Source organism: Diabrotica undecimpunctata, chromosome 4, assembly GCF_040954645.1.
Source record: "Diabrotica undecimpunctata isolate CICGRU chromosome 4, icDiaUnde3, whole genome shotgun sequence".
NCBI lineage: Eukaryota > Metazoa > Arthropoda > Insecta > Coleoptera > Chrysomelidae > Diabrotica > Diabrotica undecimpunctata.
In genome coordinates this window covers 8,100,207-8,127,994 of record NC_092806.1, presented here as the reverse complement: position 1 = coordinate 8,127,994, position 27,788 = coordinate 8,100,207, and the positions used below count along the sequence as shown (strand labels likewise).

At 34.2% G+C, this 27,788-nt stretch overlaps 2 protein-coding genes across 3 annotated transcripts in view; one reads left to right on the top strand and one right to left on the bottom strand.

Moving 5' to 3' along the window:
- The first annotated feature begins 387 nt into the window (after window positions 1-387).
- Window positions 388-7,825, top strand: LOC140439104 (uncharacterized). The gene is made up of 5 exons (XM_072528793.1): window positions 388-832; window positions 3,860-4,133; window positions 4,194-4,378; window positions 4,463-4,760; window positions 5,219-7,825. The coding sequence occupies exons 1-5, from the start codon at window positions 397-399 to the stop codon at window positions 5,352-5,354; spliced, it is 1,329 nt and encodes a 442-aa protein (XP_072384894.1). The 5' UTR covers window positions 388-396; the 3' UTR covers window positions 5,355-7,825.
- Window positions 7,826-10,781: 2,956 nt separating this feature from the next.
- The window catches only part of Tsp97E (Tetraspanin 97E), a 34,043-nt gene continuing 17,036 nt past the window's right edge, over window positions 10,782-27,788 (bottom strand). For both annotated transcript variants that reach the window (XM_072528808.1, XM_072528807.1), the window contains one exon: window positions 10,782-26,515. Coding sequence is in view for 1 of the 2 variants with exons in the window: in XM_072528807.1 (XP_072384908.1) it covers window positions 26,417-26,515 (99 nt within the window). In the remaining variant the exon portion in view is untranslated. The remainder of the gene's footprint in view (window positions 26,516-27,788) is intronic.

Genomic DNA, 27,788 nt, shown 5'->3' with positions numbered 1-27,788 from the left:
TACAAATTTTCGATTTTTGTTTGAAACTATAACAAAAACTATAAGATACCTATAATGTTGTATATTATATAAAAAAACGCAATTAGCAATATCTGGGTGTGTGCACTAGACTATCTTAAAAGGAAACATAAGAACGCGAGTTCCAATAACATATCCTAGTAACCCAATTTCCTATACAAACCGTACATCCTGACCGACGAATACCGACCTTCTCATTGTCTTCACTTAACAAAAATGTTCCACAAACATTATTCCAACAATAGAACCGCCGAAATCACAATAAACCGTAAAAATAACCTTTCAAAGGTCTGAAAAATACCGTAGAAAATCTTCATTATAAAATCTTTCTCCTAGAAGTCTCCAAATCATTCGAGTTCCGTCCATTATCAGAAGAAGATGGCAACCATCAGTATATTCGGATTAGTTTTAGTTTTATTTTTCGAAAATGTTCTGTGCGGTTACTATCCGGTGGGTATGGGAATGGGCGGCGGAGGCAATTTAGTTGGAACCGGCGGTAAAATGATGGGCGGCGGGATGATGGGCGGCGGAATGATGGGTGGTGGAATGATGGGTGCAGAAATGGGTATGATGGGAGGCGAAGGGGGTGGTATGATGGCCGCAGGTGGAGCTGGAATGATGGGGGCAGGTGGAGCTGGAATGATGGGGGCAGGTGGAGCTGGAATGATGGGTGCAGGTGGAGCGGGAATGATGGGTGCAGGAGCAGGAATGATGGGTGGAGGAGGAGCTGGTATGATGGGAGCCGGAGGAGCAGGAATGATGACTAAAGGTGCGATGATGGGAGGTGGAATGGGAATGGGAGGTGCTGGAATAGGTGAGTGTTTCTTATGATATAGTTACATTTGTTGCTAATACATTCTTTTATATTACTTGAAATTAGCACTAAATATAACACTTGAACACAGAAATACAGTATTGAACATAATAAATAGTGAAGAAAAGAAGAAGTTAGCTGTTTTTAATGAGCATGTCATCTCTTTCATCAACTTGTATTGATACTCGATATACTCGAAGATTGTTCGCGTCAGCCTGGCTATGTTATTTTGATCTTTCCTGAGTGAATGCCCAATCCATTCACATTCATTTATTTGTTTTTGTTATCTTGTTTTGTTTTATTCTTCTTATCCTTAGTTATTAATTCGGTATATTTTTTAGGAGAGTATATTTTTAGGATTTTTCTTAGTGATGAGTAAATGTTAGCTTTTTTTGTGGTTTTCTCTTTATGTTTTCAAATCTCTGCGCATGATAGGAGAATACTCTTAATGCAACTGTTGCACTCTTAATACAACCCAGGTATGTGAAACTGTTTACTTCATTTAATTTTTTTTTTCTGACTGTTCATTTTCTCTGTATTTACTTTAAAGTTCATTGTATCGGAATATTGCGGAAGCTTATCGATCTGTTTTGATGGTTTACTTTGCCCATAATCCAGTAGAGGATTAGGAACAGGATCGGTGAAAGACTCATTCTTGTTTAACGCAATTCTGAGTAGATATTAATTCGGCCATTTTACACTCACATTATTTCTTTATCAGAGAATAATTTAATACGGTTGATGTGCTCCGTCGATAGTTCATACTCTTTCGAAATATTCTACATTCGTTCTCTGTTTATACAATCAAAGGCTCCTTCGAAGTCAATAAACATTACATTAATGTCCTTTTGATATTTGCTTGCTTTTTTCTATTCTGCTATTAAAATAAATATTAGAATAATCTTGAAGATCGGTACTAATAAACATATAACAAATAACCTCAATTTTATTTATTGCTGCTCAGAATATTGATCCATAGATCACAAATTGCACCTGCCAAATTGATTATTCAGTTGGCTTGCTACAGACGCAATATAATACATATCTGTCATTAGGTAATAATGAATGTATAATGAATAATAATAATTCCACTAAAAAAAATACAAATCTAACCAATGTGTGTTTATCCATAAGAAATGAAGTTACTTCATTCGGACCTTATCTGGCAATTCTTTTTGTCATAGTCTTTTTGTTTGCCATATTGTGCACTTGAACTGGTATGGCCGGCTATTAAAGTTTCTACACATAACCAAAGATAATATTCCAACATTATCGTAGTGATCTTTGCAACATTATCATTTGGCGTAGTGATATTTCAGCACCGCGCACTCACTATTAACAGAATCGTTCAATGACGGGCTCCTAATTTTGATATTCAGGGGCTCTCAGATCCAGTACTGTGAATCTGCCAAGTGATAAAACTTGTAGGTATTGGGCGTCTTTGTACAGAATGCTTCCAAACTATCGAATATTTCAGTGTTATATATTTTTCAAAGCATTTCAAATGGCATATTTAACAAAAGTAACTTTTATTATCTATAAAAGGTCTTCTTCTTATTGTACCGTTTTCTAACGAAGGTTGGCGATCACTTTAAACGCTTCCCTATCTTTTGCAACGGTAATTATCTGTTCAACACTGAGGTTAGTCCAATCTCTGATATTCTTCAGCCAAGATTTCTTCTTTCTTCCCAAGCCTTTTCTTTCCTCTTTTCGTCCTTGCATGATGACGAATAGAAGAGAGTATTTATCGTTTCGAAGTAGGTGGCCCAGATACGACGTTTTTCTTATTTTACTTGTGTTCATAAGCTTTCTGCCATGTCTAATTCGTCTCAACACTTCTTCGTTTGAGACTTTTGCAGTCCAAGGAATTTTAAAAATAAGCCTATATAACCACATTTCGAATGCCTCCAATTTTTTTACGGATTGGGCTGTCAGAGTCCAAGCTTCTACCCCATATATCAGTTGCGAGCATACATAACATTTGACAAACCTCAACCTGATAACCATACTCAATTTCTTATTTGTAAACGTTAACTTAGTATTTTAGTATTTTATGAATCTTTTTCGAGCTATTTTAATTCTGACCTTTATCTCCTCATCTTGATCTAACTGTGAGTTTATAAATGCTGGTCGACCCTCTCTAATGGTTCACCCTCCAATGACAGATGTATGTTGTCAACAGAGGTTTTCGAGATAACCATATATTTGGTTTTATCTATATTCATTGTTAGATATTTTTGCTTTCTGTGTTACTGAATTCTATAAGAATTTAAAAATCTATCGTCTGCAAATCTTATGTTATTAATAATGCTCCCTCCAACCCTTGCACCTTCAGTGTTTTCTCATAGTGGCTCCTGAAATATTATGTAGTTAAGAGTACACATTAAATAATTGTGGCGACAGCAGACATCCCTGTATGACTCCTCTTTGAATTTCTAGTTGGTTAGTCTCACTATCTTTCACCCTTACAACCAACAATGTCTTTCAGTTTCTTATTTAGGTTATGTGTGTCGTGTTTCATAATAAATTCTTCTATTTCTTTGCAATTTTCATCCATTCAGTATTCTTTAGCTTCCTTGATCTGCGTTTCTACTAGTCTCTTTATTTGCTTGTATTTTTCTTTATTTGTATTTCTGTATTTTCGTTTTTCTTCTATGACATTTATAATACCTGGTGTTATCCAGTCTTTTTTGGCACTTGGTACTTTTCTACCCACAAAGGTTTCGCCAGCGTTAAAGTACTGCCGCCTTTATTTCATCCCAGACTCGGTTAATATCTTTTTTGTAGCTTCTGTGAACTCTGGTCCAATTGCTTCACGTATTTGTTATTACATTTATGTTAGTATATTTTTCACCCTCAAACTTTGAGAAATCTACTCTCAATTTTATTTTTTTTTTCTGTTGTTTTCTCAGTTTAATGTAAATATTGGAGTCTGCATCAGCACTTTTAATACCACTTATTAATAATATTGATAAATAGGTTTTCAATGAAAAAAAAACATTATTTACACAACCAATTTGTTTCCAGGTATGGGCGGAGGAGGTCTCCATACAAACATCGGAGCCGGAACCGGAATGATGGGAGCAGGAATGATGGGGGGAGCTGGAATGATGGGAGGTACCGGAATGATGGGCGCTGGCATGATGGGAGCTGGCGCTGGAATGATGGGAGGCGGTGGGATGATGGGCGGTGGTATGATGGGCGGTGGTATGATGGGTGGTGGTATGCACCATGGCTACGGAGGTTCAGAGGTCGATGGAGGGCAGTACAGTAAAGGAAACCAAAATTTAAACGATTTAAGGTAAACATATGAATCCAATAACAATTATATAAAAGACTTACGGTATTTATTATATTTAAGGTATCAACAAGCTCATGGTAATCAAGGCGGTCAGTACAATAATGGACAGGGTGGCTATAATCAGGGAGAAGTAGCCGCAAAAGATATGAAGGGAGATTCTGGATACTACAGTGGCGCCAATGGCGGTAAAAATGTCTATGAAGATGGAAATACCTACCACGGAGCACAGAAATATGACCAAGAAGGTAGAAAGATCGTTCATTAGTATTTGTACTTACCAAATCTTTATATAGATAAGATAAAAAACAATATTTTTTAATAATTTCTAGGTAAAAATGAAGGAGCTGAGAGTATGATGAAAGGTCACAAGAAAGGACATAAAATTAAGGGATTCAAGAACTCTCACCAAAAACAAGAATCCGGAAAGACAGAAGAATTCTATGATGAGGATCACGACGAGGGTGGCAACTACATGTTCAACAACCGAGCTGGCAGCTTTGGAGAGAATGCAGGCAATGCCTATAAAGGAGGTAAAGAGGACGGCAAATTCTCCACCGGAGAAGCGAAGAAGGAGGGACATTTCAATCAACAGTATCTATTTGATAAGGCCAATGGAGGCCAAGGAAGGTATGCAGACAATTATTATCTAGGATCACTTCCAAATATATCTATAAAGTCTGTAGTGCTTTAGTTTTTGCTTGTTTTTCTCGCTTTAACTTTTTTTTTGTTAAATGTTTGCTTTAATTTTTGTTTCCTTGGTTTCTTTATTTGATCCTTAGAAACATTTGATTCTATTCGGTTTTTACCGAATACTTTTCCATAATTGTCAATTTAGAAATTTATCGTTATTGCATATATATTGCCGTATCCATTATATTCTGTAAATCACGTAAATTATCTGCAAAATATTATTCTCTCTAGGTTTGCATTTCATGTAGGTACCTATTCTTTCCAATACCTGTCCCTATTTTCTTCTACTGGGTTTTTCTGATGCCTTCCTTTACTTGCTTTTTAATCATTCCAGCTCATTTGCTGTTACATGAGAAAAAAGGAAAAAATTAATATTAAACATCTTTTTATTTCAGATATGGAGAAGCGAAGTACGGAAACAGTGGATCTATTTACGGTCTCAACAACGGAGCCGGAGTTAATAGCATGGCAGGTCATCACCACTCAAGCAAGTTCTTTAAGCATCATCCTTTTTATAAATACTATTATTAATAGAATGGTGCTTTGGCAAAACATAAAATAGGCAAAAGAACTGTTACGAAATAGGCACAACGAATGTTTTAATGATGATGTTAAAAAATAAAGCTATTTTCAAATATTTTGAAAATCAGTTTACAAAAAAACGAACTACATATAATAATGACTAACTCAGGTGAGACCAGTTTTTTATACAAGAAAAGGTGAGAACAAAACATTTTTTATAGTTGAGTCTGTCTAATTTTGCACAAATACTGAGTATTTATTAGAAAACAAAAAATCAATGTTTTTTTTTTATATATTTAAATGAAATCTTCAGTATCTTTCGTTTTTTGATACTCTAAGCAGTATTTTCTTCAGTCAACCTTCTTTAATTTTAAATTATAGTTGTAGTTGCCATTACGAGAACTAAATTGGTGAGTTAAGAAAATAACTGTTCAACAAAGCGTATTTTCGCATTGATTCCAGACGATACTTCTCATCAAAGTTGGCATATAAATGACAACGACGCTCTAAACGTTTCTGTCATTCGATTAAATATGGCATCAGGCTTGATTGATAAACTCTACCGAGCTGTGTTGCGAATCCTTTTCTAAAAATAATCCATTCCTATCTTTTTAATCAGACAGTTCGAGTCAAAGTCGCCGATAAATTCTCTACACCTTTCACTCCTTAAGCCGGATTTCCTTAGGGCTCAATTCTAGTACCATTTTTATACACAGTCAAGTAACAGAGACTTTTCCTGTCAAAAGATCTGACGTCATCTTAATATACGCTGACGATATTGCACTCTTCTCCGCAGGTACCCCTAATTGTACTGTGAGAAGTCAATCTGTGTTAGATAAGCTAGATATCATAGTCAAACGGAGTAATAAATATAGTCACACTTAACCCTGCTAAAACGAAGCTAATTGTATCTAAAAACCCTGGCTCATCTCGACATATAGATGATAAGAACCAGATGCTCAATGATGAAAGTCTCTACTTCAGACCGTCGCGTCGGTGATCTGGCGTCGAATTTAGTAAAACTCTCAGCTGGAACATTGACATTACACATCTTGAACAGTATACGTAAGTGGACTCCATTATCTCAGTAAGACATAGTACTACGAACCATTGAGAGCTTCAACATCAAAGCAAAAGAGGTTAGAAAAACTCTCTGCCACCGCTAAGGGCACATAGTCACCAGAATCCCTAAGCACAAAGTTTATTGTAAGTAAGGTCCAGGTAAGCTTTTCATCTTAGCAGGCCACGAACTTCCTAATGAATATTACATTGTCCCAGAAGCTACCTTACTAAAATATCGCAGATAACAATCTGCTAAGCCGAAAACGCTGAATCTAAGAGCCGTTGTCTAATCTGTATTTTTGGTGACACTGAGATACTAGTCCTCTGGTCAACTTGCAATGCTTACCCACTCCTTACCATCTTCTCTTTCTTTCTTTTCTCATAGCTCACGTCACTCGACCCCCACTTCAGACCCCGCAACAAAAAAACGGAAGCAGCCATTCCCTGAAGAGGCAAAAGCCTAAACAAGGTTGTCGTAAATCTGAACGTTTCTATAGGAAAGAGTAACCAAGGCTTTGTGTATTGTTGGGATAAATATGCAAATCAATAATTTTGATTGAAGAGAACACCAATTTTGATAAAATAATTTTATCGCACGTGCACTTGGAATAAAATATTGCAATTTGCACGTGTTGTATGCTATATCTATCTAAGGTGATTTGGCAGAACGGACTAAATAAGTGACAGCCAATTTGACAGATGTAGTCAACAATATAGCCGCTACCAACTGTAAAAGTTCGGAAGGCTCTATTGGAAGATCCTAAATTGGATATACGTTTCAGAGCTATTTCCGATATCTTTAATAAGATTACAAAGACAGCTTTATGCAGGACAATCAATTTTTAAAATACCGTCCTACTATTTTTGTCATCTTTGTGGTTACTATATTCTTAACTGTTTTTAAAGGTACTAAGAAAGTAAAAATAGTTGTGAAGAAAGCACGTGACAAAGAGAAGGAAGTAGGAATAAACTTAAAAGACTTTGGTGCCCTATTCCAAAATATTTTATTATTAATTGTTTAAAGTTTAGACAGAATCAAATGTGTATTATTCAATGTACTTGTCATTTATTATTTTTATATTACTTCCTAATACAAAAGACTTTTTTCTTTCAACTGCCATAAACTTAAAAGTACACAAAAATTTTACACGCTTGGAATATTTGAAACTTTTATTTGTTCTTACCTGCAAAGCAATATATTTAGTAACATATTCATCTTAAACTAGTACTAGATCCTGTGATACTTCCATGTGGTGAATGATTTACTAACAATAACTTACATTATGGAGTTCTAATTAGCTTCTTTTGCAACTTTTAAAACAGCATGAATCATTTTTATATATTACTATTATGATCGTCAAATTGTGTAAGGCAATTTAATGTATACTTTTAATTTTAATAAATACCTCTTAAGCATATCTCAATATTTTTATTCATACTACCATTCGCGTAAAAGGTAAATATATCACATCACCTAAATCCCAGCAATCCTTACAAAATTAGCCCAAATGGTTTATATTATCTTTATTTATATAGTTAAGGAGAAATCACGAGACAAATCTTTCTCTCGAGACAGGTTAGTGGAGTGCTACAGAGTTCTGTCTTTGTCCCTCTGCTTTTTTACGATTTATCGCTTTATGTGGATGGCACAAAAATATATGCCAATCCAATCACAAACTAGCTAACCCTCCAAATGACTTAGACTCTATTTTAACTTGGTGTTCCCAGTGGCTACTAACCTTAAATGCAGAAAAATGTGTAGTGCTTCGAATTGGTAAAAATAACCCTTGTGCCATACTTTGTTAACGGACAACCATTAGATTATGTGTTCTCGTATAAAGACCTCTGTGTTATAGTAAACAGTAGACTAACTTGGTCCGACCATATTACTTCTATTTGAAAACGTGCGAACTCCAGACTAAATCTTATTACGAGAGTTTCTCGAGAGTTTTTCGAGAGTTTTAATGCAGTAATTCTGTAAACTTTACACTCTTTACGTAAAACCCATTCTTGAATACGCTGAGCCAACGTGGTATCCTGATTTGGTTCCAGGATAGCAGAAGTGAGTACCATCCATGTCAAAGGCCTCAGAAAAAATTCAGAAGTTAATGAAATTAGATACAATAGGCCCTCCAGGAGCAAAACTCTAGAACGACCTGCAGAAGCTGTTTGTAACAACCTATATAACTGTTTTAAATGTGGCACAAGCATGGCCACCAAATTGTCTAGCCTTTGGAAAAATTTGTAACAATTGCAGAAAACCAAATCATTTTCCTTCCAGTACAAAATACCCAAAATCAAATGGACTATGTGAAAAAGCTGTTAGTATTTGTAAAAATATTCGTAATGACATTCATAAAGCCTTATTAGAATATAGAACATCCCCCTCTCTGGTCTAAATGTTCCCCGTCGGAACTATTGCACAAACGATTGATTCGAACCAATTTACCTGTTACTAGGAGGTTATTAACAGAAACAGCTGATTTTGACTTTAATAAAATTAAAGAAAAGAGGATTAAAACAAAAACTTTATATGACCAGCAAGTTCACGAAATACCTTCATTTGTAGAAGGGCATAGTGTAAAAGAAAGATAATTATTGGGTACCGGTGGTAAGTGGTTCAAGAGCATAGTTCTCCTAAATCATATTTGATGAGGGTGGATTTTGATAAGGTTCTAAGACGGAATTCATCGTTCTTGAGACCAAATCCAAATCCTGTGTATCTGAAATCCAATAATGAGGATTTATTACCTATGTGCAAAACTGATGCCTCTAAATCAAAAAGTGAGGATCAAACAGAAACATCTATTAGTGATGAACAATCAGATAAAACTCAAAGTAAAACAGTTATACCAGCAACGGGCCCTAACAAAACCCGCTCTGGTCGTTGCATTATAAAACCAGCTAGATATAGAGATTAATCATATTATAATTATTGTATTTTTTTAGGTTAGTGTTTTCAGTTGTTTTTAAATTTTATAAACTTTTATAAACAGCTTGGTGTGAACCAACCTTAACATAAGTTGGTTCACCTGTGAGGTTACGGCTGTCACTTAAACAGATAGGTACATTTGAGCAAGTCATGTAGAAGTACAAAAATATAAATATCAAACTAAGAATAGTTGTTTCTATAAAACCTTACACAGGGAATCTCACTGTCTTATCCCATTGCCAACTTCAATGAGGTCAGTTAGTTCTTCTACGTTTACTGTGTTGTTTTGGTAGATATTTTCGGTCCTTTTGTACAATAAATGGATAACGTCCTTTGACATGAACAAATGCCTTAAGGTAAACGAAACATAGATATGCCGGTTTGTTGCATTCCAATGATTTCTCCTGCACTTGCCCCAATATAAATATAGCGTCGATGCATGATATTCCTGACCTAAAACCTTGTGGTTCTTCTGCTAGTGTTATAATTTCATTCAGTTTATTTGTTATCACTTTGGTTGTTAATTTTAGTGTTGTGTTTAATAAATTAATTCCTCTGTAATTTTCCATGTCCGATTTTTCCATCCCTTTTTGAAGAGAGGAATTAGGATGCTTGACCTCTGTTTTGTTCCATTATTTTTTGGATTAGTTTTAATAGTTGTTTGGTCAGATATGGTCCTCCGTACTTTAGGAGTTCGTTCGGTATTCTGTCCTATCCCGGCGATTTTCTATTTTTTAATTTCCTTAATGCCTCCTTTACCTCTTCCTCCTCAATATTTATTTTTTCGTTTGTCACCACTTTAGTGTTGGTGGTTTATTATCGTCACGTTTAGCCAATAGGGATCTAACTTAGTCTGCCCATGTTTCCTTCTGAATGTGTTTCGTTTTTATTAGTTCGTTTATCTTTTTTCCTTGTCCTCTGATCATTTTCCATATTTCTTTTTGTATTTCGCAGAAGTCGTGTTAAATCTGTTTTGAAAAGATCTGCCAGTGTTCCCTTTTTAGTTGTCTACTAAAATATTCGTTTTATTTCTGTTTTGTTTATAGTGGTTGTATGCCTGTTGTGTTCTGTATTGTAAAAAGGCTTTCTTCTTTTCTTTACATTATGTCTTCACTTCTCTAAACCATGAGGTGTTCTTTTTTGATATGTTAGGGTTCGTTGCTTTCCTCTCTCCCAGTGATTTTGACGTACACAATTCCCATCTGCACAAGCTGTCCCGAGATGCAAGTGATTACGACAGGCACATGTAGACTTTAATTATTATAGGATGCGTGATTTAGTAAGGTAACTAAACAGAGCTCAGTCTCTTAATAATAGGTAAGCGCCTCCGTCGTTTTGGGACAACGGATAACTCAACATCATTCTTTTTTAAGCAACCGCGACATCAGAGGCATTGTTCTGTATTTTATTGCATACTAGTAAAGGGAAAAATAAAACAAAAATTTAAGCAATTTTAGATCTCTATTTTCGAGCTATATTTCTAAACAACAAAAGTTTTCCTGACTTTTTTTCTATATTAACACATTTATAACATTTTCCATAAATACTATTATAGGTACACACCTACAAGTATGAAATTTACTAAAATATATTTTCCAATTGTCAGATTTAATACACAAATATACAGTTGATACAATAGTTTTCTTTATAAATCTAAAGGCAAGTAAGAAATAGAATAGTGGATCTAATACTTTATAGTATACCTTATTTTGTAAAACAAATATTTATAAAAAGTATGATATAGTGTGACAAATACTACATGATCCTTTTTTGTTTGTTTCGACATTGTATAATGTGCTTTTCTTGACATATTACTGGCATATTTCCTTACTTGAGTCTTCAGTGTTGAGTGTAAGACCAATAATGACATCTGCCTCAGAAACAACACCCGACACAGCCAAAACACAAAGGTTGGCAAAAAACGGCAGGAATGAGAGTACTGAGAAGAATCACAGGAAATACGCTGAGAGATCGAAAGAGAAGTGAAGACATTAGACGAAAATGTAACGTACAGTGTATAAATGAATGGACACAAAATAGAAAAGAAAGGAATAGCCACATAAGCAGAATGGTGAAACACGTGTCGTCAAAATAGCAAGAGATGTCACCAATCGGCAGAAGACGTATTGGACGACCTCGCAAAAGATGGAGTGGCAACATAGATAGAGTGGTTCTTCTTCTTCTCGTAGCACTAAGGTGGATTTTGGCTGACTGCACAACTTGCTTCCATCTCGAACGCTCGTCCATAATAGTTGGGTCAGTGGGCAGCCCCATTGTTCTTAGATCTGACCATATATTGTCTCTCCATCGCATTCGTGGACGTCCTACGGGTCTTCTTCCTGTGGGGGCTTCCTCCCATATTAATTTGGCAAGGCGGTTATTAGGGAGTCTATGGACATGGCCAGCCCATCTCTTGGACTATATCGCTCGCTCTATACATCTGCTTGACCTTAGCATTTGTTCTCATTCGGTATTGGTTGCTATTAATGTCGTGATAAGGCCCAAAGATTCTTCTAAGGATTTTCCTCTCAAAACATCAAGAAAACAACAAGTTTTCTTTCAGTTTTTTTGGTCAGGGTCCACGTCTCACACCCATACCTGAGCACCGGTCTAATCACTGTTTTATGTATTCTAATCTTTGATGTTCGTGTTAGGCTTTTAGATTTAATAGTATTGTATTGTATTGTGTAAAGTTATATGGGTCTATTGTCATTTTTTCCCCTATTCTATCTCGTCCCTTTTGTCGTCTGTTGATGCACATGTATTTGGTTTTCTCTTCGTTTACCCTTAAACCAGTTTTCTTTGCCTCTACCTCCAATTTAATAAAAGTCTCCTTCACATTGGTATAGATAGAGTGGTTCCATAGAGGTATTAATCCGCCAATGAACAAGCAGAATTGCTTATAAAGAGCAAGAAGAAGAAGAAAAAGAAGAGTCTTCAAATTGCAGATCTGTCCGATTTTAGAGCAACTGTTTCAGTTCTATGATTCTGAAGTATCTTTTATCCTACATAGGAAGTTATCCTTTATCCGAAGCAATAAATTATACAAACGTAGTTAAGTGCTCATGAGAAAATTAGGCACGTCCTAATAGGTCCACATTGCTTACTATTTATATAATTAGCATGTGATAAGTTTACCCAAAAACTAAAACTTAGGATCGCTCAAGGTCGTTAAAGTTATTTACTGCAAGAATTTAACGGCGTTATCCATTCTCGAGGATAATACTTAGTCACTAGCACCAAAACAAAGATCACCCTTACGAAAATAATTGGACTTTGAGAATATAATCAGTGGAGGTATTTTCTCTGTCCTTGAGATTAATTCTAAAGGTCATTTGAAGGTCAAAATGGCTTCTTCATGAAAATCATCACTTTTTTCTTCGTAACAGAGGACTACATTTTTGCAAAGATGTATCACAAGATTTGGTAAAGACATAGAAGGATTTTTGGGGTCGCTGTTTCCGTCTTAGTGGTCATTTAACCTCTGTCAAATCGAGTTCAAGTGCATTTTAAGGTTTATCTAAAGTAACCTGAAGGTCATCTCAGTGTTAGCTTGAGAATAAATAAAATAGGAAAATGCATACGTTATTCATGCGAATTGTCCGTTGTCTGCGTCGCGTCGTTAGTCAGTAATTATTTATCGCTTCTGGTATGACAAGCAGGCACATTCCTGAGGACTGCCTTGATCTGATCGTTGGGAATATTTCTATATGCTGTGGTTTGGACCTCTCCGCAACCGCAGCTGGACACCGGTAATTTGCTGCATCTGTGTAAAAACTCCTGATGTGATTTAGTCTAAACCAGGTTTTGCATAGTGGGCTGAAGCCAGGAGGACTTTCAGGTACGTAGGGCATATTTCTGATGTATTTACATAGAACAGTCATGGACCCATATTTATTACGACTTGTGCTGCTGTCTTCAATATAATTGTGCCCTAGTAGTTCTTTATGCAGGCGAGACATGGACAGAGAAGAATCAGATAAACGACGCATAGACGCTTTTGAACCATTCCATGAACGGCTCATCGCACGAATGTCTCAGTTCTAGATGAACTTAAAACAAATCAACGTCTCTCTAGTACTGTTTACTCTATAATTTCAAAGTTTTTTGATTATATCCATCGAAGAGATCACAAAATGAAGCAGTTGGTGGTCCAAGAAAGGCCTCAGTCAAAGCCAAGGCGACAGATCTCTACAGCGATGGAGCTGATTACGAAAAAGCTTCTCAACAAAGTCAGTACATATAACAGACCCTGACGAGGGAAAATATCACTAATCAAACTATCAAAGCTGCTGAAGCTCAATGATGAACCAGAATACATCTGCTAAGATATTAATGACTAAGATGATGAATTCTTTATCGTTAAGAATCTTCAGTTCCAGATCTTAAGCAAGATAACTAGAAAAAGTAGCCAAAAAAAGGTAAAAAAAAGCAAAGCAGCTAAAACAGCAGAAAATTGATGACGGACTAAGTTATGGAACCGAACGTCTTCTTCTTCCTTTCGGTTTTCTTTGGATCACTAGTCTCCCTATATTATCTAAACCTGTGATATATGCATAGTAATCTCATTTATGGTTAGAATTTAATTATTTTAAGAACTTTAAGGATTGTTTTTCTTGCCTAAATGTTATAGTGACCAACAAAATGACTACTAACGCAGTGAATAATACACAAAGTACATATGTCCGTATCTTAAAATATGACCAAGATTAGTCAAATACACATCGACCACCGTAATGTGCAATTTTAAGCCAAGTATTTTTCACACAAATCAATTAAAAACCAAAATAAATCGATTATATGCCAAGGCATACTATAATATATTAAATATTTTTATAGAACAGCATTCACAATTTTTCCTAACGATCTTACTTCTACTTAAAACTATATTTTCGTAAGAATTTTACGATATATAAATAAAATTGGCTAACCTACACTTACAGCTATGTTCACTGGAGTTAAGGTATAAATAATTTATCTATATATTAAAGTAGAAATAAAAGTATCTTAACTTAATGTCTTTTAAATTCACTTAAAATTTCTTGGTGAATCTCAACTCTTCAACACGGGCAAACTCGTTCCACGTTCACTATAGCATAACGTGTAAATAATACTTCTGCTTTTTTAATGCCAATTGAATCTTAAAATATAAAAACGTAGGAAGTAGAGTTTTGCGTATAGTATACTGATTGTGTAACTAAATTAAAGAGTATTTACTCTGAAAATGCAGTTGCCTCACAACTGACAAATAGACAATGTTGCCCAATGTTTTCTGTTCGCAAATATTTGCGTCATGCTTCAGTAATAATAAGTACATATTATATCACAATTGTCAAACTGATTGTTAATCATTGATGTTATAATCACAGAATACACCGCCCAACAAGAAGCGAAAGCTTCATCGGTACCTTTGATGTTCGTAGGACAGAAATTATAGCGGAGTGACAATGACAGTGAAACTACTTAGTACACGTCGTTCAAAACAGTAGTAAAGTTATAGTTACACTGAGAAACAAAGTAATTATTAAACCTAATGTTTTTTATTTAAGTAGATCTGTTTTGTATGAATTGTATTTTTTTCTGTAAAATTTAATGTAACCCATATATCAATTCTGTACTGATAAGTAAAAAGGTCCTAAGTTAAAAACATAGATTTGTTTTTTTAAATAAACAAATTAACGTACTCAAAGTATTTTAGTACGTTAAAAAAAACGATAAAAAGCGATTAAATTTGAGAGTTAATTTCAAACTAAAGCTGAAAATCGGTCGATTTCTATTACTTTTTATCGATTTTTTTAAGGTATATATGTATATGTATAAACAAAATATGTATATCCGTATTATTATTTACTATTATATTATACTTTTTTTAAGGTATTAAAATATGTATATGTATATAATACAAAAATAGAACATGGCGGATTCTCACAGAAATTTGGATTGCAAAAAAGCCCTTCGTTTCGCTTCGTGTTGGGTGGTGTATTTTGTGATATAATTACTTTAAATTATCTTTGCTGTTTATTAAAATGAACAAATTTGACGAAAAAAAGATAACCCGAATCAGTACTAGCAAAAAAAACTAATGTACTTATAGTTATGTTTTTACTTTGATATTCTAACTTTGTCAAATATTATGATTTTAATTATTAAAGGATTGTAAATAAAATTGTGAAATTCCTTCTGCAAAAAAGAAAAATATAGGATACTTTCCTGTAAAAACAATACGCCACTGGCAAACCGGAAACTTGTAGACGTCATATTCTAACCTGATGGAAATTTTTTTAAGAACAAACATTTCTTCCTGCGGTTTTATATTTTAAGATTTAAATACACTAACACTACTAATATTTAAATCATTTCTTGTTGCACTATTTCTATACCCTGAAGAAAAATCAAGATTCTACTGATTGTAGGTCTTTCTGGTAATATTTGTCCATATGCAAGTGTAACGAATTCGTGGTTTACTAAATGAAACATTGCTACTAACTGAAATTAATATATTTATCTAATAACAAAATTTGTGCTCCCAATTTGTTTGAATAACATATTATTATCTACTTCATTTACATAGATTTATTAAGGGAAATAGTTCTAAGTCTTCAAAATTATCATTTTAGTATATGTTATGTACCTAGTTGAAATAGAGCAACTAATTGTCAAAAACTCAACAGAAATTCCAGAAAAGGCTTTTCCAAAACTTAATTTACTAATGTTTGTATTTAGAGGAATAAGATACAGAATATACTGACAAGCCAAACAAAGATAACGTTATGTCGAAAGGGTACTAACTAGTATCTTATATTAAACTTGCACCAACTCGGATCAGTTAATGATCCGACCGTAATGTATGAGGAGCCAAAAGAGAGAGGTGTCTAGCATATATACTATTCCCCGTTCATAAATTGTTGAGAGCACGAAATGTGCCTCAAACTCATAAAACGGTCGTAAACCATAGGCGTTCCTGAGGTGTTTATTCATTAAATAATAATATAATATTTTTTAATACTGTTATATATATATATATAATATTAATAATATTTTAATACTAATATATTTAGCAAAAAAACAATTAAAACTTTCACGGCTAATGTTATGTAATTATATTATATTAATAAAAATAAGAATTTAACCATTAACAATTTTGTAAATAAGAATACCTTATCTCTTTGGATATTTCAATACTAATCTTCGCGTTTAATCACTTTACTAGAAAACCTGGAATTCATATCCGAAGGTACTATTCGTTGCAAGATAATTAGGATGGAATTCCCCAGATTTTTAATAATATAATGGGTATGCTTTGGCCACGTGCCTCGTTTGTTCAGTTTATATTCGAAACTTAACTTACAAGGGTGAAGTTATTACGAACGAAAACAATTTTTTTGTTTAGTACGTTTTTGATCGCATGTAATTTAGGGCTCGTCGGTGTGTCCGCGTCTACGGCAGTAATTAGCGTCTCGAATATTTCTTTTGCGAATTATATGCAGTGCGTGAGTGATTTTTTATTCCATATACCTACGAACATATACGTACCTTTCGCTCGTGCTCGTTTTGTTGGATTGTTTGTGATGGCTTCATCATCAAAATCATCAAGTTTTACACCGGTACTGTTGCGTACAGTCAGTAAGTCTGTCTATTCACCAAGAGAGAAGACTATTGTCCTGAATGTTCACGATGCTCTGGTGTCTCAGAATCCCACAAACACTGTTCGCAACATAGTCGAAAGTTGTGCCAACATGACTGGCGTAGGAGGGTCAACTATATATAGGTTCCTATCAGAAAGAAAAAAACACGGTATAACTAACCCAAACACAAACGAACACTTAAAGAGAGGGAAAAAGCCTATTGAAATTGATGAATTTGCCAAAAATGGTATTCGAAGGAAAATTCATGGATTTTTTTTCAAAAAAGAAATACCAAACCTAAACAAAATTTTACAAGAAGTTAGAGACGACCCGGATTTGCCTCATATCGGACGAACTAAATTGTGGCAAGTTTTAAAAGAATTAAATTTCCGGTGGGAGAAATCAGACCGAAAATCACTTTTGATTGACCGGGAGGAGATAATATGTTGGAGAAGAAATTATCTAAGATCCATACGAAAATTCCGGGCTGAAGGAAGGCCCATCTTCTACCAGGATGAAACGTGGGTAAACTCAGGTCATACTCTAAAAAAAAATTGGTCAGATAAAAATATATTAAGCTCCAGGCAAGCCTTTATGGAAGGTTGGTCTACTGGTATCTCCCCACCTTCTGGTAAAGGCAGTAGATTAATAATTTCTCACATTGGCAGTGAAAAAGGATTTAAGCATGGTTTGTTGGAATTTGAGTCCAAAAGCACAAAAGGCTATCACGAGGAGATGACAGCTGATGTTTTCGAAGAGTATTTTGAGCAGATGATTGAACACATACCACCAAATTCAATTATAGTATTAGATAATGCACCTTATCATTCACGACTAGTAGAAAGACTTCCAACGACTGCGTGGAAGAAACAGGATATTCTTGACTGGCTGCGGAATAAGTATCTGCCTTACGAAGATGGAATGGTAAAAGCAGAACTTCTAAAAATTGCCCGGCAACACAAATCTAAGTTCAAGGAATACGTAGTTGACAAAATGGCGGAAAGGCGAAACATTACAGTCCTTAGACTTCCACCCTACCACTGCGAAATAAATCCAATTGAACTCATTTGGGCACAAATGAAAAGTTATGTGGCTAGAAAAAATACGTTATATAAAATACAAGCTGTACGTGAATTGTTATACGAGTCTTTACAACATATTACAGAACAAAACTGGAAAGATGCAGTAAGGCATGTAATAGAAGAACAAAAAATGTGGGATCTTGATTACATAATTGATGCTGAAAAGCTTAAATTGTATAACTGCTATATTGCATTTGTTTCCTTTCATCTCTATCTCCGTAACTGTAATCTTTTTTGTACGTCCCTCTATCTGTAACACTGAAATGTTTTTAGAGAACTATTTTCCCTAATACTTCTAGTATGTTTGAAATTAAATATTTCATTTCTAATTCGTAAGAACTATAACCGTCCAATAATAAAATCGTTTTTAAACTAAGTGGAAATATAGGAGACCTTAATATTTTTGAAACTTTCAATACCTTAGTTTCAATGGAAGCACTACACAATTGTCTAAAAATTTCATAAGTATACATTTACCGTTCAAATTTATTTTGAGCAAATAATAACACTAATATTCAGGATTTCTCGTTAATATTAAAAAGTAAGAGACCTATGTGTGTGTACATTTGCAAAAATAACTATTTGAAACTGAAGAACCGTACGGGAGACAGTAAACGATAATTATGGTAAAATAAAGGTTTGAAAAGAACCCATTGTAGCTATCTTGACTAAATAAACTGCTGCAAATAAAAGCGGCAAGTCAGTCTGAATAGCACATAACATTGACCAAAACGTATATGTATATGTATAAAGAAAATGTATAAAACACGTCATTAATACGTCGCCGAATGAATGGTAAGCTTCTGATCGTTTCACCGGTCGAGGATATCCACCCAGGTGAAAATACATCATTTCGCGCATCACACCATAAATATCGTTTCCTGTTTAATCAAACATACTATTTTGTATACAAAACACATTGTCATAAAACAAATAGTTAGTAGATATGTGCATTCGAAGTATCAATGAGATTTCCTGAATATTATAAAAAAAAAATTGGGTGCGTTATTTCACACTGCAGTAAATTTTTTCCAATGAATAAAATCATACAAGAATAATTTTTGTCAATTTTCACATAATATTAAGATTGATAAAGTTAATACACTAGCAATTTTACGTGTAAATAAAATATTTAACACATAACCAAAGAGGTTAGTCATTTATTAAAAGTTTAAACACGTTGATTATCATAATTTTTGTGCATTCCTGTATACGTAGGTCATCCAAAATATAACATATGCTAATACATATTTATATTTAATGTACTAACATTCAACCCTGAACTTTCTTAAACATTTACGAAGCCTGTTTTTACGTTTCACACATATCCAGATACTGTCTTTTTCATTTTTATACTTTTGGAATTTGAGATTTATTGTGATAAAGATTTGACACTGACCCACTAGTAAGTTAGTAAAGTCCTTCCTCCAAACATCGCTATACGGTGAAGGCAAGAAAGGAAAACTTAGTAATGTGAAAAGTAATGTGAAAGTAATGTAATGGTTCGATAAGCACAAGAATATTACAAATGTAATTAGTGATACCGAATAGATGATGTCTTCTGTCCTAGATACAATCGTATTTGACGGCCCTCATTGGTTTATACAATTATGAGAACACAAATCGGCATAGATTTTTTTTTTTCATTTTTCAACCGTGTTAAAAAACCCGGTCAAGAATGGATGTAAATAAATCGAGAAAAAGAATTGCCCGAGAATGAGTTTGATGAGTATGATGAGCGAATTTTGGTGGCGGAAAAGGTTACCAAGGCGGTCACAAAGAAAGAATGACGTAGTAGCTAAAAAAAAACCGATCAGTAAGAGGACAAACAGGTCTTTGATGATAATGGCTTATTACTATGTGATCCAGGTATAGTAGAATAATCAATTGTAAGTGATCAAACTTGATATTTTTAATAAAAATAAAAAAATATTGCGAGAAAAAACAGCAAACGGGTTTTTCTCGAAATCTTTTTTTTTTTCGCACAGTCGATAGTTGATCTCCAGATTGGCTTGACCGATTTGAATGAATCTTGGGGTGTTTTACTTAATAACATATCTTACAGGTGAATTCACTCCAACTAGACCAAAAAATGAAAAAAAATATTTTGGAGTAAGAAAAATTGTGAAAAATGGTCAATTTTGGACACTTTTTTTTCTTCAAAAGTCCGCCATTTTTTTTTCTCGTGTTTTTTAAACGGAGATGAATTCAAATATGCAAAACCTTACTTTTTAAAATGCCGTTTGCATTTTTTATTTAAGACTTGCCAATTTTGTTGGTCCTGAATTTGGTGCCCTCTATTGAATAGAAAAAATATCGAAAAAAAAATTGTACAGCCCAAGAATTAAATAAACTTTTGCAAAAGAATGTATTTTGTAACATAGGGGAGTCGGGGAAAAAGTTAATGAAATTACGCCTTTTTGACACCAAAAGTGTACTAGTATCTTAAGTTTTTTATACAACAAAAAACACTGAGCCACAACTAGTGTCCTGCAATGTTTTAAAAAAGATAAATAACTGAGTATAACTAGCTAAAGCTTCTGTCGATAATCAACGTGTTTAAAAAAGTACAATGACAAACTTAAAACCATTTTATATACGTATTTTACATAGTCCTTTTTTGCTGATTAACTCAACTTGATTAAAAAGATATTTATAAAGCATAAAATCACATGATTTAATAATTACTATAAAAAAGTAACCATGCCATAAACGTATGTGTTAACGCTCCACGTCTTTATTAATATCACTTAAACTACTAGAATGTCTTGATTAACAGTCAACCGTGCTTTTTAAATCACTAAATTTAACACATATGTTTATATCTAGCTTACTCTAACTGAATTAAAATCAAACTGTAACCCTTTTACTACTACACGACGTCTGTCCCAAAAGTATCCAACTTTCTTATATACTTTCGCGCCAAAACCGTCCAGCGCCATCTATGAGGCACGAGTGGTATCATTAACTTACAAATTTGACGGCCACCGCCATTATAATAGGGAACGCGTGGGTTAAATATGAGTGAGAGCTTAACCACCCTTCTACTCGACATAAAAGGTCTATTGTAGAGAAAGGGTAATAGAATACGTTTGTTTATATTGTCTCTTTTATGGTCGTCTCATTTTGTTAGCGCTGAAAATGATGAAAAGATACAAGTAATGAATTTGCTCTAGGTTTTACTTCAGATTTGAAAAACGTTTTGCAGAAACTATTCTGTTCGCTTGTGCAATACTTTTTGTACAAACACAAGTTCACACAACGACGCCAGTCTCCGAATACAGTCCCAACATAAATTTCGAGTTTCCAAAAGTGAAAGCACCGCCGAAAGAGCAATTTTTCGACGATCTAGATACGATACAAACAAATGAGACGTTGGTACGAAAGACCCTTAAACAACTTAACTTCATGGCATACAGTATCAAAGGGGATGTGTTATGAAGTCCTTGGGATTACTTGGTAGGGTGCCACACGCTAGACGACGAAGAATAAAGTATTGTGAAGATATGAACGAAAGAGGATACTTTTATGACATAACTCGCATGTGTATATTCCTTAAAATTACTCTGTCTTTTAATGAGATATCTTACTTACAAATATAAGCCTCAATACTATCACCTGCCGTACATAAAAAAATTATATTAATCTAACAACATACAAATTTATCCTACATATACATTTTCGTTATCAATGCAATATAAAATCAAGTTAGATTCGATGGAAAGTAAATTAAGTATAGGTTACTCGTTACTCCTGAGTATTAATCAATAATCATTTATATTTCTTTCCATATTTGTGTCACTATTTCCCATTGTTTCACTCTCATTTTCTCCAGATCCTCTAAGACTGCATCTTTCCACCTTTTGGTAGGCAGTCCTACAGTTCTTCTGCCGTCTGGTCTTTCCCAAAATACCGAATCTTTCCCGATTATTATTCAAGGAAGAGGGCAAAAGATATCCCGAACAAATCTCTTGGAACGTGAAAATACTTTCTTCGAGGTTTCACTGATGATGGTCGGACTGGCCCAAAAACGTTTTGAAAATAATTTTGATCCGTTTGGATAACTTTTTTTTATAAAGTTTAATAAAAATATACCATCATACCTCAGAAGTTTTACTTCAATAAGTTGTTTTAAATCTCTTAGCTTTCTAACTTGTACAAGTACGAAAGCAAGAAACTAGCTCAGATTCGTGATATCCAATCCACGATTACCAGTCTACTGCACGAAGACTTAAATCGAGATAAAAAGCATTCTCGCTAGATCAATACATCTGCAAGATACACCAGAAAGAACTCTTGTCTTGTCAAATGAAAGGCTGTTCCTCACGAGGAACTTTCGCCTGATAGCTATCTTCCTTATCCTGTTTGGAAATCTCTCAATTGTATGCAAGTCGGAGTATCCAAATGTAAAACCAATATGGCGAAATGGTAACTGTTGCCTGCTGACTCCGATACTCTGCGTGAATGTGGGGCGGTAAAATACTCAACACATCTACTTAGTTATCCTCTGTTACAGAAACTTTGCACTGAACACGATCTCCTGCACGTAACTGAGACGCAATCTTTCAGACCGCTCTTTTCTGAATGAACAAGATTTAATTTGTTTGAACTGGACACGTAAAGTAAAGAAAGTACGGCTTTGTTTAAAATGAGTGTGACTACAATTGACTTCCAAAATTGTCAAACAATATACCAAAATGTATGATGCCTGCCCTCGCGGGAATAAATTTATTTTTCAAAAGAAAAATTCTCCTTTTACTCATTATTAAAGGTCTTTGACACTGTGAATTGTTCAAAAACCCTTCTTGTTTCTCATGAATTGAGAAAATTAGTAGCTGGATAACGTTTAGGCTTAAATGAAAAAGTGATACCAGATACCAACAGCAAACGGACATTTTAAAGAAAACATTGAACACATTTGTGTAATTGTTGAACTGAACTGCTGGTTGATTGATAGATCTTTTAACTCGTGGTCTGCATATATTCTGGTTTTAACGTAAAATTCAACTTGTTTAAAATCATCAATGAGCATTTTTAGACTCATTAATATCTTTAGAACCATTCTCACTAGATATTATTTTACATGGGATTAAACCTAAAATGATTGTAATGAGAATAGCATTTTACAATTGCTGACAAATAGATAACGTCTATAATAATAATAATAATAATATGATTACGAAAATACTATGATTGAACGTCATAAATCCAAATTTGAGCTCGTCGGGTCATTCATTTACAAGTTACAATGGTTTTTAGCTAAAAAGTGACGTTAAATTGCATGTGTTAATAAAGCACTGCTTCTTGTGGCCGGAAACGTCGCTTGTAGAACCTACTTTGAGCGAAGATATACAGATACCAATAATGCTGAATGTTCTGGTCGCCCAAATTCTTAGTTGTACCGGAAAATATTTAAAAAAATCTTTTTGATCGAATTGCACCAATTGCTCAAAGTCGATAAAGCGATATAGGGCCATCGATTTAGTTGTGTGTCGGTGTTTCCGTTCACTCCAATGAATGGTGCTTTTGCGTGAAGCTTTTATATATATTGAGTTCTAAAGTTAAATGAATGGTATCTTCCCCAGACCCAACGTATAACCTTCAAAATTTTCTGAACAGTGCTTCAAAGTACCGTGCTTGACATACAGATGGCGCCGATAAGAATATAAATGATTTATAGAGAACAATCTTCAAATGTCAGATGTCAAAATGAGAGCGCGATCAGAGAATTCTGTAATCATGTGAGTGTGTTCATGAAGCACTGCTTCCAGGTCGGAAGCCACTATTAAGAGCTGTAAACAGCGATGTACAGACCCAATTGATTTTGAATGTTCTACTCGCCCAAATTTTACAGTTATCTCAGAAAATATACATGAAGTCCACAAAATCGTTTTGATCGACATTAAATTGAAGTTGCGTACGATAGTAGAAAAGTTGAACATATCAGCAGGCAACATATTCATGTTTTTAAAGCTATGTTTAAAGAGGATGTAGAACGTTATTTACCAGTATTTCAGATCAATGAACTGGAGTTTTTGCATCTATATGTAAGAATGGATGAAAAAGGGATTCACCATCTTACTCTGAAGTCAAATCGACAGTCAGCTGAATGTACAGTAGTAGGTGAAAGCTGTTGATCGATTATCTTAAGAAAGGAAGAACCATTACCAGAGAATGTTAGAAAGCCTTAGATATGAAAAAAATCAGTCACCAGTGGAGTAACCAATTCCGTTCACAATAATACAATGTACCAACATACAGGTCGATCGTAACAATGACGAACACACATCATATACAAAAGTGACATATATAAACTATTCTATATATCATTAATAACGAATAATGTTGTGTAAGTATATAGAACAAGTACTTTTGCTTCTATCCTGATTTGGTATTATAATATAGTCACAATGGGGTTTTACGGTAGTAGCAATATTATAAAGATGTATAGCAAAAGCTTTAGCCTAATGTATCAAAATAGAAACAATGTACACACATTATACAACAACTAGCGATATTATGGAACAAATTGTTATATATAAGTTTAAGAAAAATTATAAAGCAAGTAAGTCAATGAGATAATTTGTTCCACAATTTCGCCATTTATTGTAACCATTTATCATTACCGAAATTTGTAAAGATTTTAAAGGCAAAGAGGTCGTCAAGTCTTCCTTTTTCTCTACAAATGCAAACTTAACAGCTAAAATTATGTAAGACAAGCAGATTGTAGCATATTTTTATATAGTAACGATAAATAGTTAAGAAATATACTCTCGCTGCATTTTTAGCCTCTACGTAATAAAATTAAATTACTCTGATCACCACGAATCTTACAAGACTAACAAGAAACTTTAAATGTAAGGCAACAAGGCATTTTAAGTGTGGACAAGAAAAATTCAATTTCAATTTAAGGAAATTCTCAGACGAATTAATGGTAAATTGAGCATATTAAATAGACAGAAGAAAAGTATGGGAAATTACAGCAAATTATCCAAGGAAAAAGAAGAAGAAGGCAATACTTAAGTATAATATTGATAATAGTTATCAATATAAATAGAAATTATAACAGAAAATCATAATAGAAAAAATAGTTTCTAAACGGAAGTGTAAAGTTGTTTTTTTTTTGGGCATTGGGCTTTTGGACATATGATTTATTCTCATATTGCTGTACTACTTATTCTTTCGCCTTTTTATAGCTTTGCATGTAAAATTTGAGCCGGATAGGTCACAATGTAGAGTTCTATCACTCAGAAGCCATGGGACCTGGCGCGGGCTACACCGTCTAGGTATTTTCAAATATCTATAGACCCGAGATCGACACATCTTCAATAGAATGAGTCTATCTATCGAAACTCATTTATTCATCCAGTATTGGACATTGGACTCCTTTTCCTGTTTCTATTTTTCTTTTTCCTGGGCACTAGTTCTGCTTCCTATTCAATCACTGCTAGTCTTGTCTTTTAATTTTGTTCCATGGCTCTTTCTGTTTTAGTTTTTTTTTTCATGTTTTCTTTCGTTAACGTTCATGTTTGTACTCAGTATGTTAAAATACAAATATTGTGGGTATTTTTCGTTGCCATATTCCATTATGTATAAAATGTAAAATATAGAAAGAAGTTTTTTTGAATAAAATGAATTATATGGACTGATATACTAAATACAGTTAATATGCCATCTAACTTGGTAACTCGGTGCAACTTATATTACAGGGAAAGGTCTACGGAAAGAGAGGACCAGGAAGAAGAAGAATATTAGATCCAGAACTTACGAAAATGGTTTTACATGACCACTTCAGGACTATTTCGAGCTGCGGTCAATAAAGTTAGAATTGCCATGCTAGTAGCCAATATCCGTAACGGATAGGCACAAGAAGAAGAACTTGGTGTCGCGAAAGATCATAATAATTGAAAATTAAGTATAATCCAAGTAGAATGTCCTGTTTGGGTAGTTAACTGATAATAAAATTAATAGTAGTAATACTTAAATAGTATCATCATCGAATCTACATCATAGAGTAAAAGAGAAAATTTATAGAAATTCATTCAGTAGAGTTTCATTTAGAACTGGAAATAAGAGAAAAATATTTTTCATGATTAAATGACAGATTAGCAGCTGAACGCAAACATTTTTTTATTTTATTATATTGCCACACTTATATTTATAAAATAGTTTGTAGAGAAAAAGGAAAACCTCGTATTACCATTCCTACCTTTCAATTCCACTACCGCTAGAAAACTTCTGAGATTTCACATATAAATATATATATTACATACAATATAAATACACATATATAGAAAAGAAAAAGGAAATAAATCTTTGGTATATATGGCTATAGAAGAATGACTAAAATTGTAGGAATAATGACTAGATTCAATATGTAAAGTTGTGTCTTGGAAAAACTGCTGTTGCCCTCAGGTCGTCCGGATCGTGCAAATTACGGTAGCGTCTTGTCCATGCGAGACCTACTAACTGAAAGTTAAAACATTTATGAGCGTATTTGATAACAGTTAAAATTCGTCTGAAGTACAGCATAGCACTACAATTTCGCGTAAGATCTAATTACTTAATATACAGCTTGGCAACACTGTGTTCGATCGAATATTACAGCACACATTAATAATTTAATCTTCTTCTTCTTCTTCTTAGTCGTTAACCTGATGCAGGTATCGTGATATCATGAAGCTATTAGCTAAATTTCCCAATGTTCCTCCACGTTTTTCTATCTTCTGCCATTCTAGCACATTCTGACAATGGAGCGCCAATGGTAGCAACAATATGGTCCGTGTATCGTGTGGGAGATCTACCTCTATTTCTTTTGCCTTCTACTTTTCCCTGGATGGTAAGTTTTTCAAGAAGATGTTTCTTCGAAGCACATGTCCAAAATAGCTTATTATTTGTCCTGATATTTGTGTTCTTAGTCTTTTCTTTATGTTTAGCTGGTCCAGTATGGATTCATTTGTTCTTCGGGCCACCCATGGTATTCTCAGCATTCGTCTCCAGCAGTACATCTCAAATACATCTGTGTTCTTTTTGTCTTTCTCAGTAAGGGTCCAGCATTCCGATGCATAAGTAAAAACTGGAAAAACTAGACTTCTTACTAGTCTCATTTTTGTATCGGTAGTTATTTCATGGCTTTTCCAAATTTTTGTTAATTTTGCCATAGCGCTTTTTGCGATTGCTGACCGCCGCTTTATTTCTTCAGTACAGCCTCCTTTGTTGGTTATTAATGAGCCCAGATACACAAATTTATCTACAACAGCGATATTGTTTATCATGACCAGATGATTTTAATTGTTGTTAGCTCTGTCAATTATCATGATTCTCGTTTTATCTCCGTTTATTTTAAGGCCCATCGTTAAGCTTACGTCTTCTATCCGTTGTAGCAGGTGAATCAATTCAGCGAACTAGCGAGGATAGTAGTATCATCTGCATATCTCAAGTTGCAAATCTTCTTCCCGCCAATGGTGATGCCACCGTTCCAGTCCTCAGTAGCTTTCCGCATTATCCATTCACCACAGATGTTAAATAGAATTGGGCTTAGTATGCAGCCTTGTCTCACGCCCTTTGTGACCCTGAAACTATCGGTTAGTTCCCCATTTATTCTAACTGGCATAATTGTTATTGTACAGGCTTTTAATTAGCAGTATCAGATGATTGGGGACTCCCATTTCAGACAAAACCTGCCACATTTTACTCCAGTTGACCAAATCGAAAGCTTTACTATAATCTATGAAGCACAAAT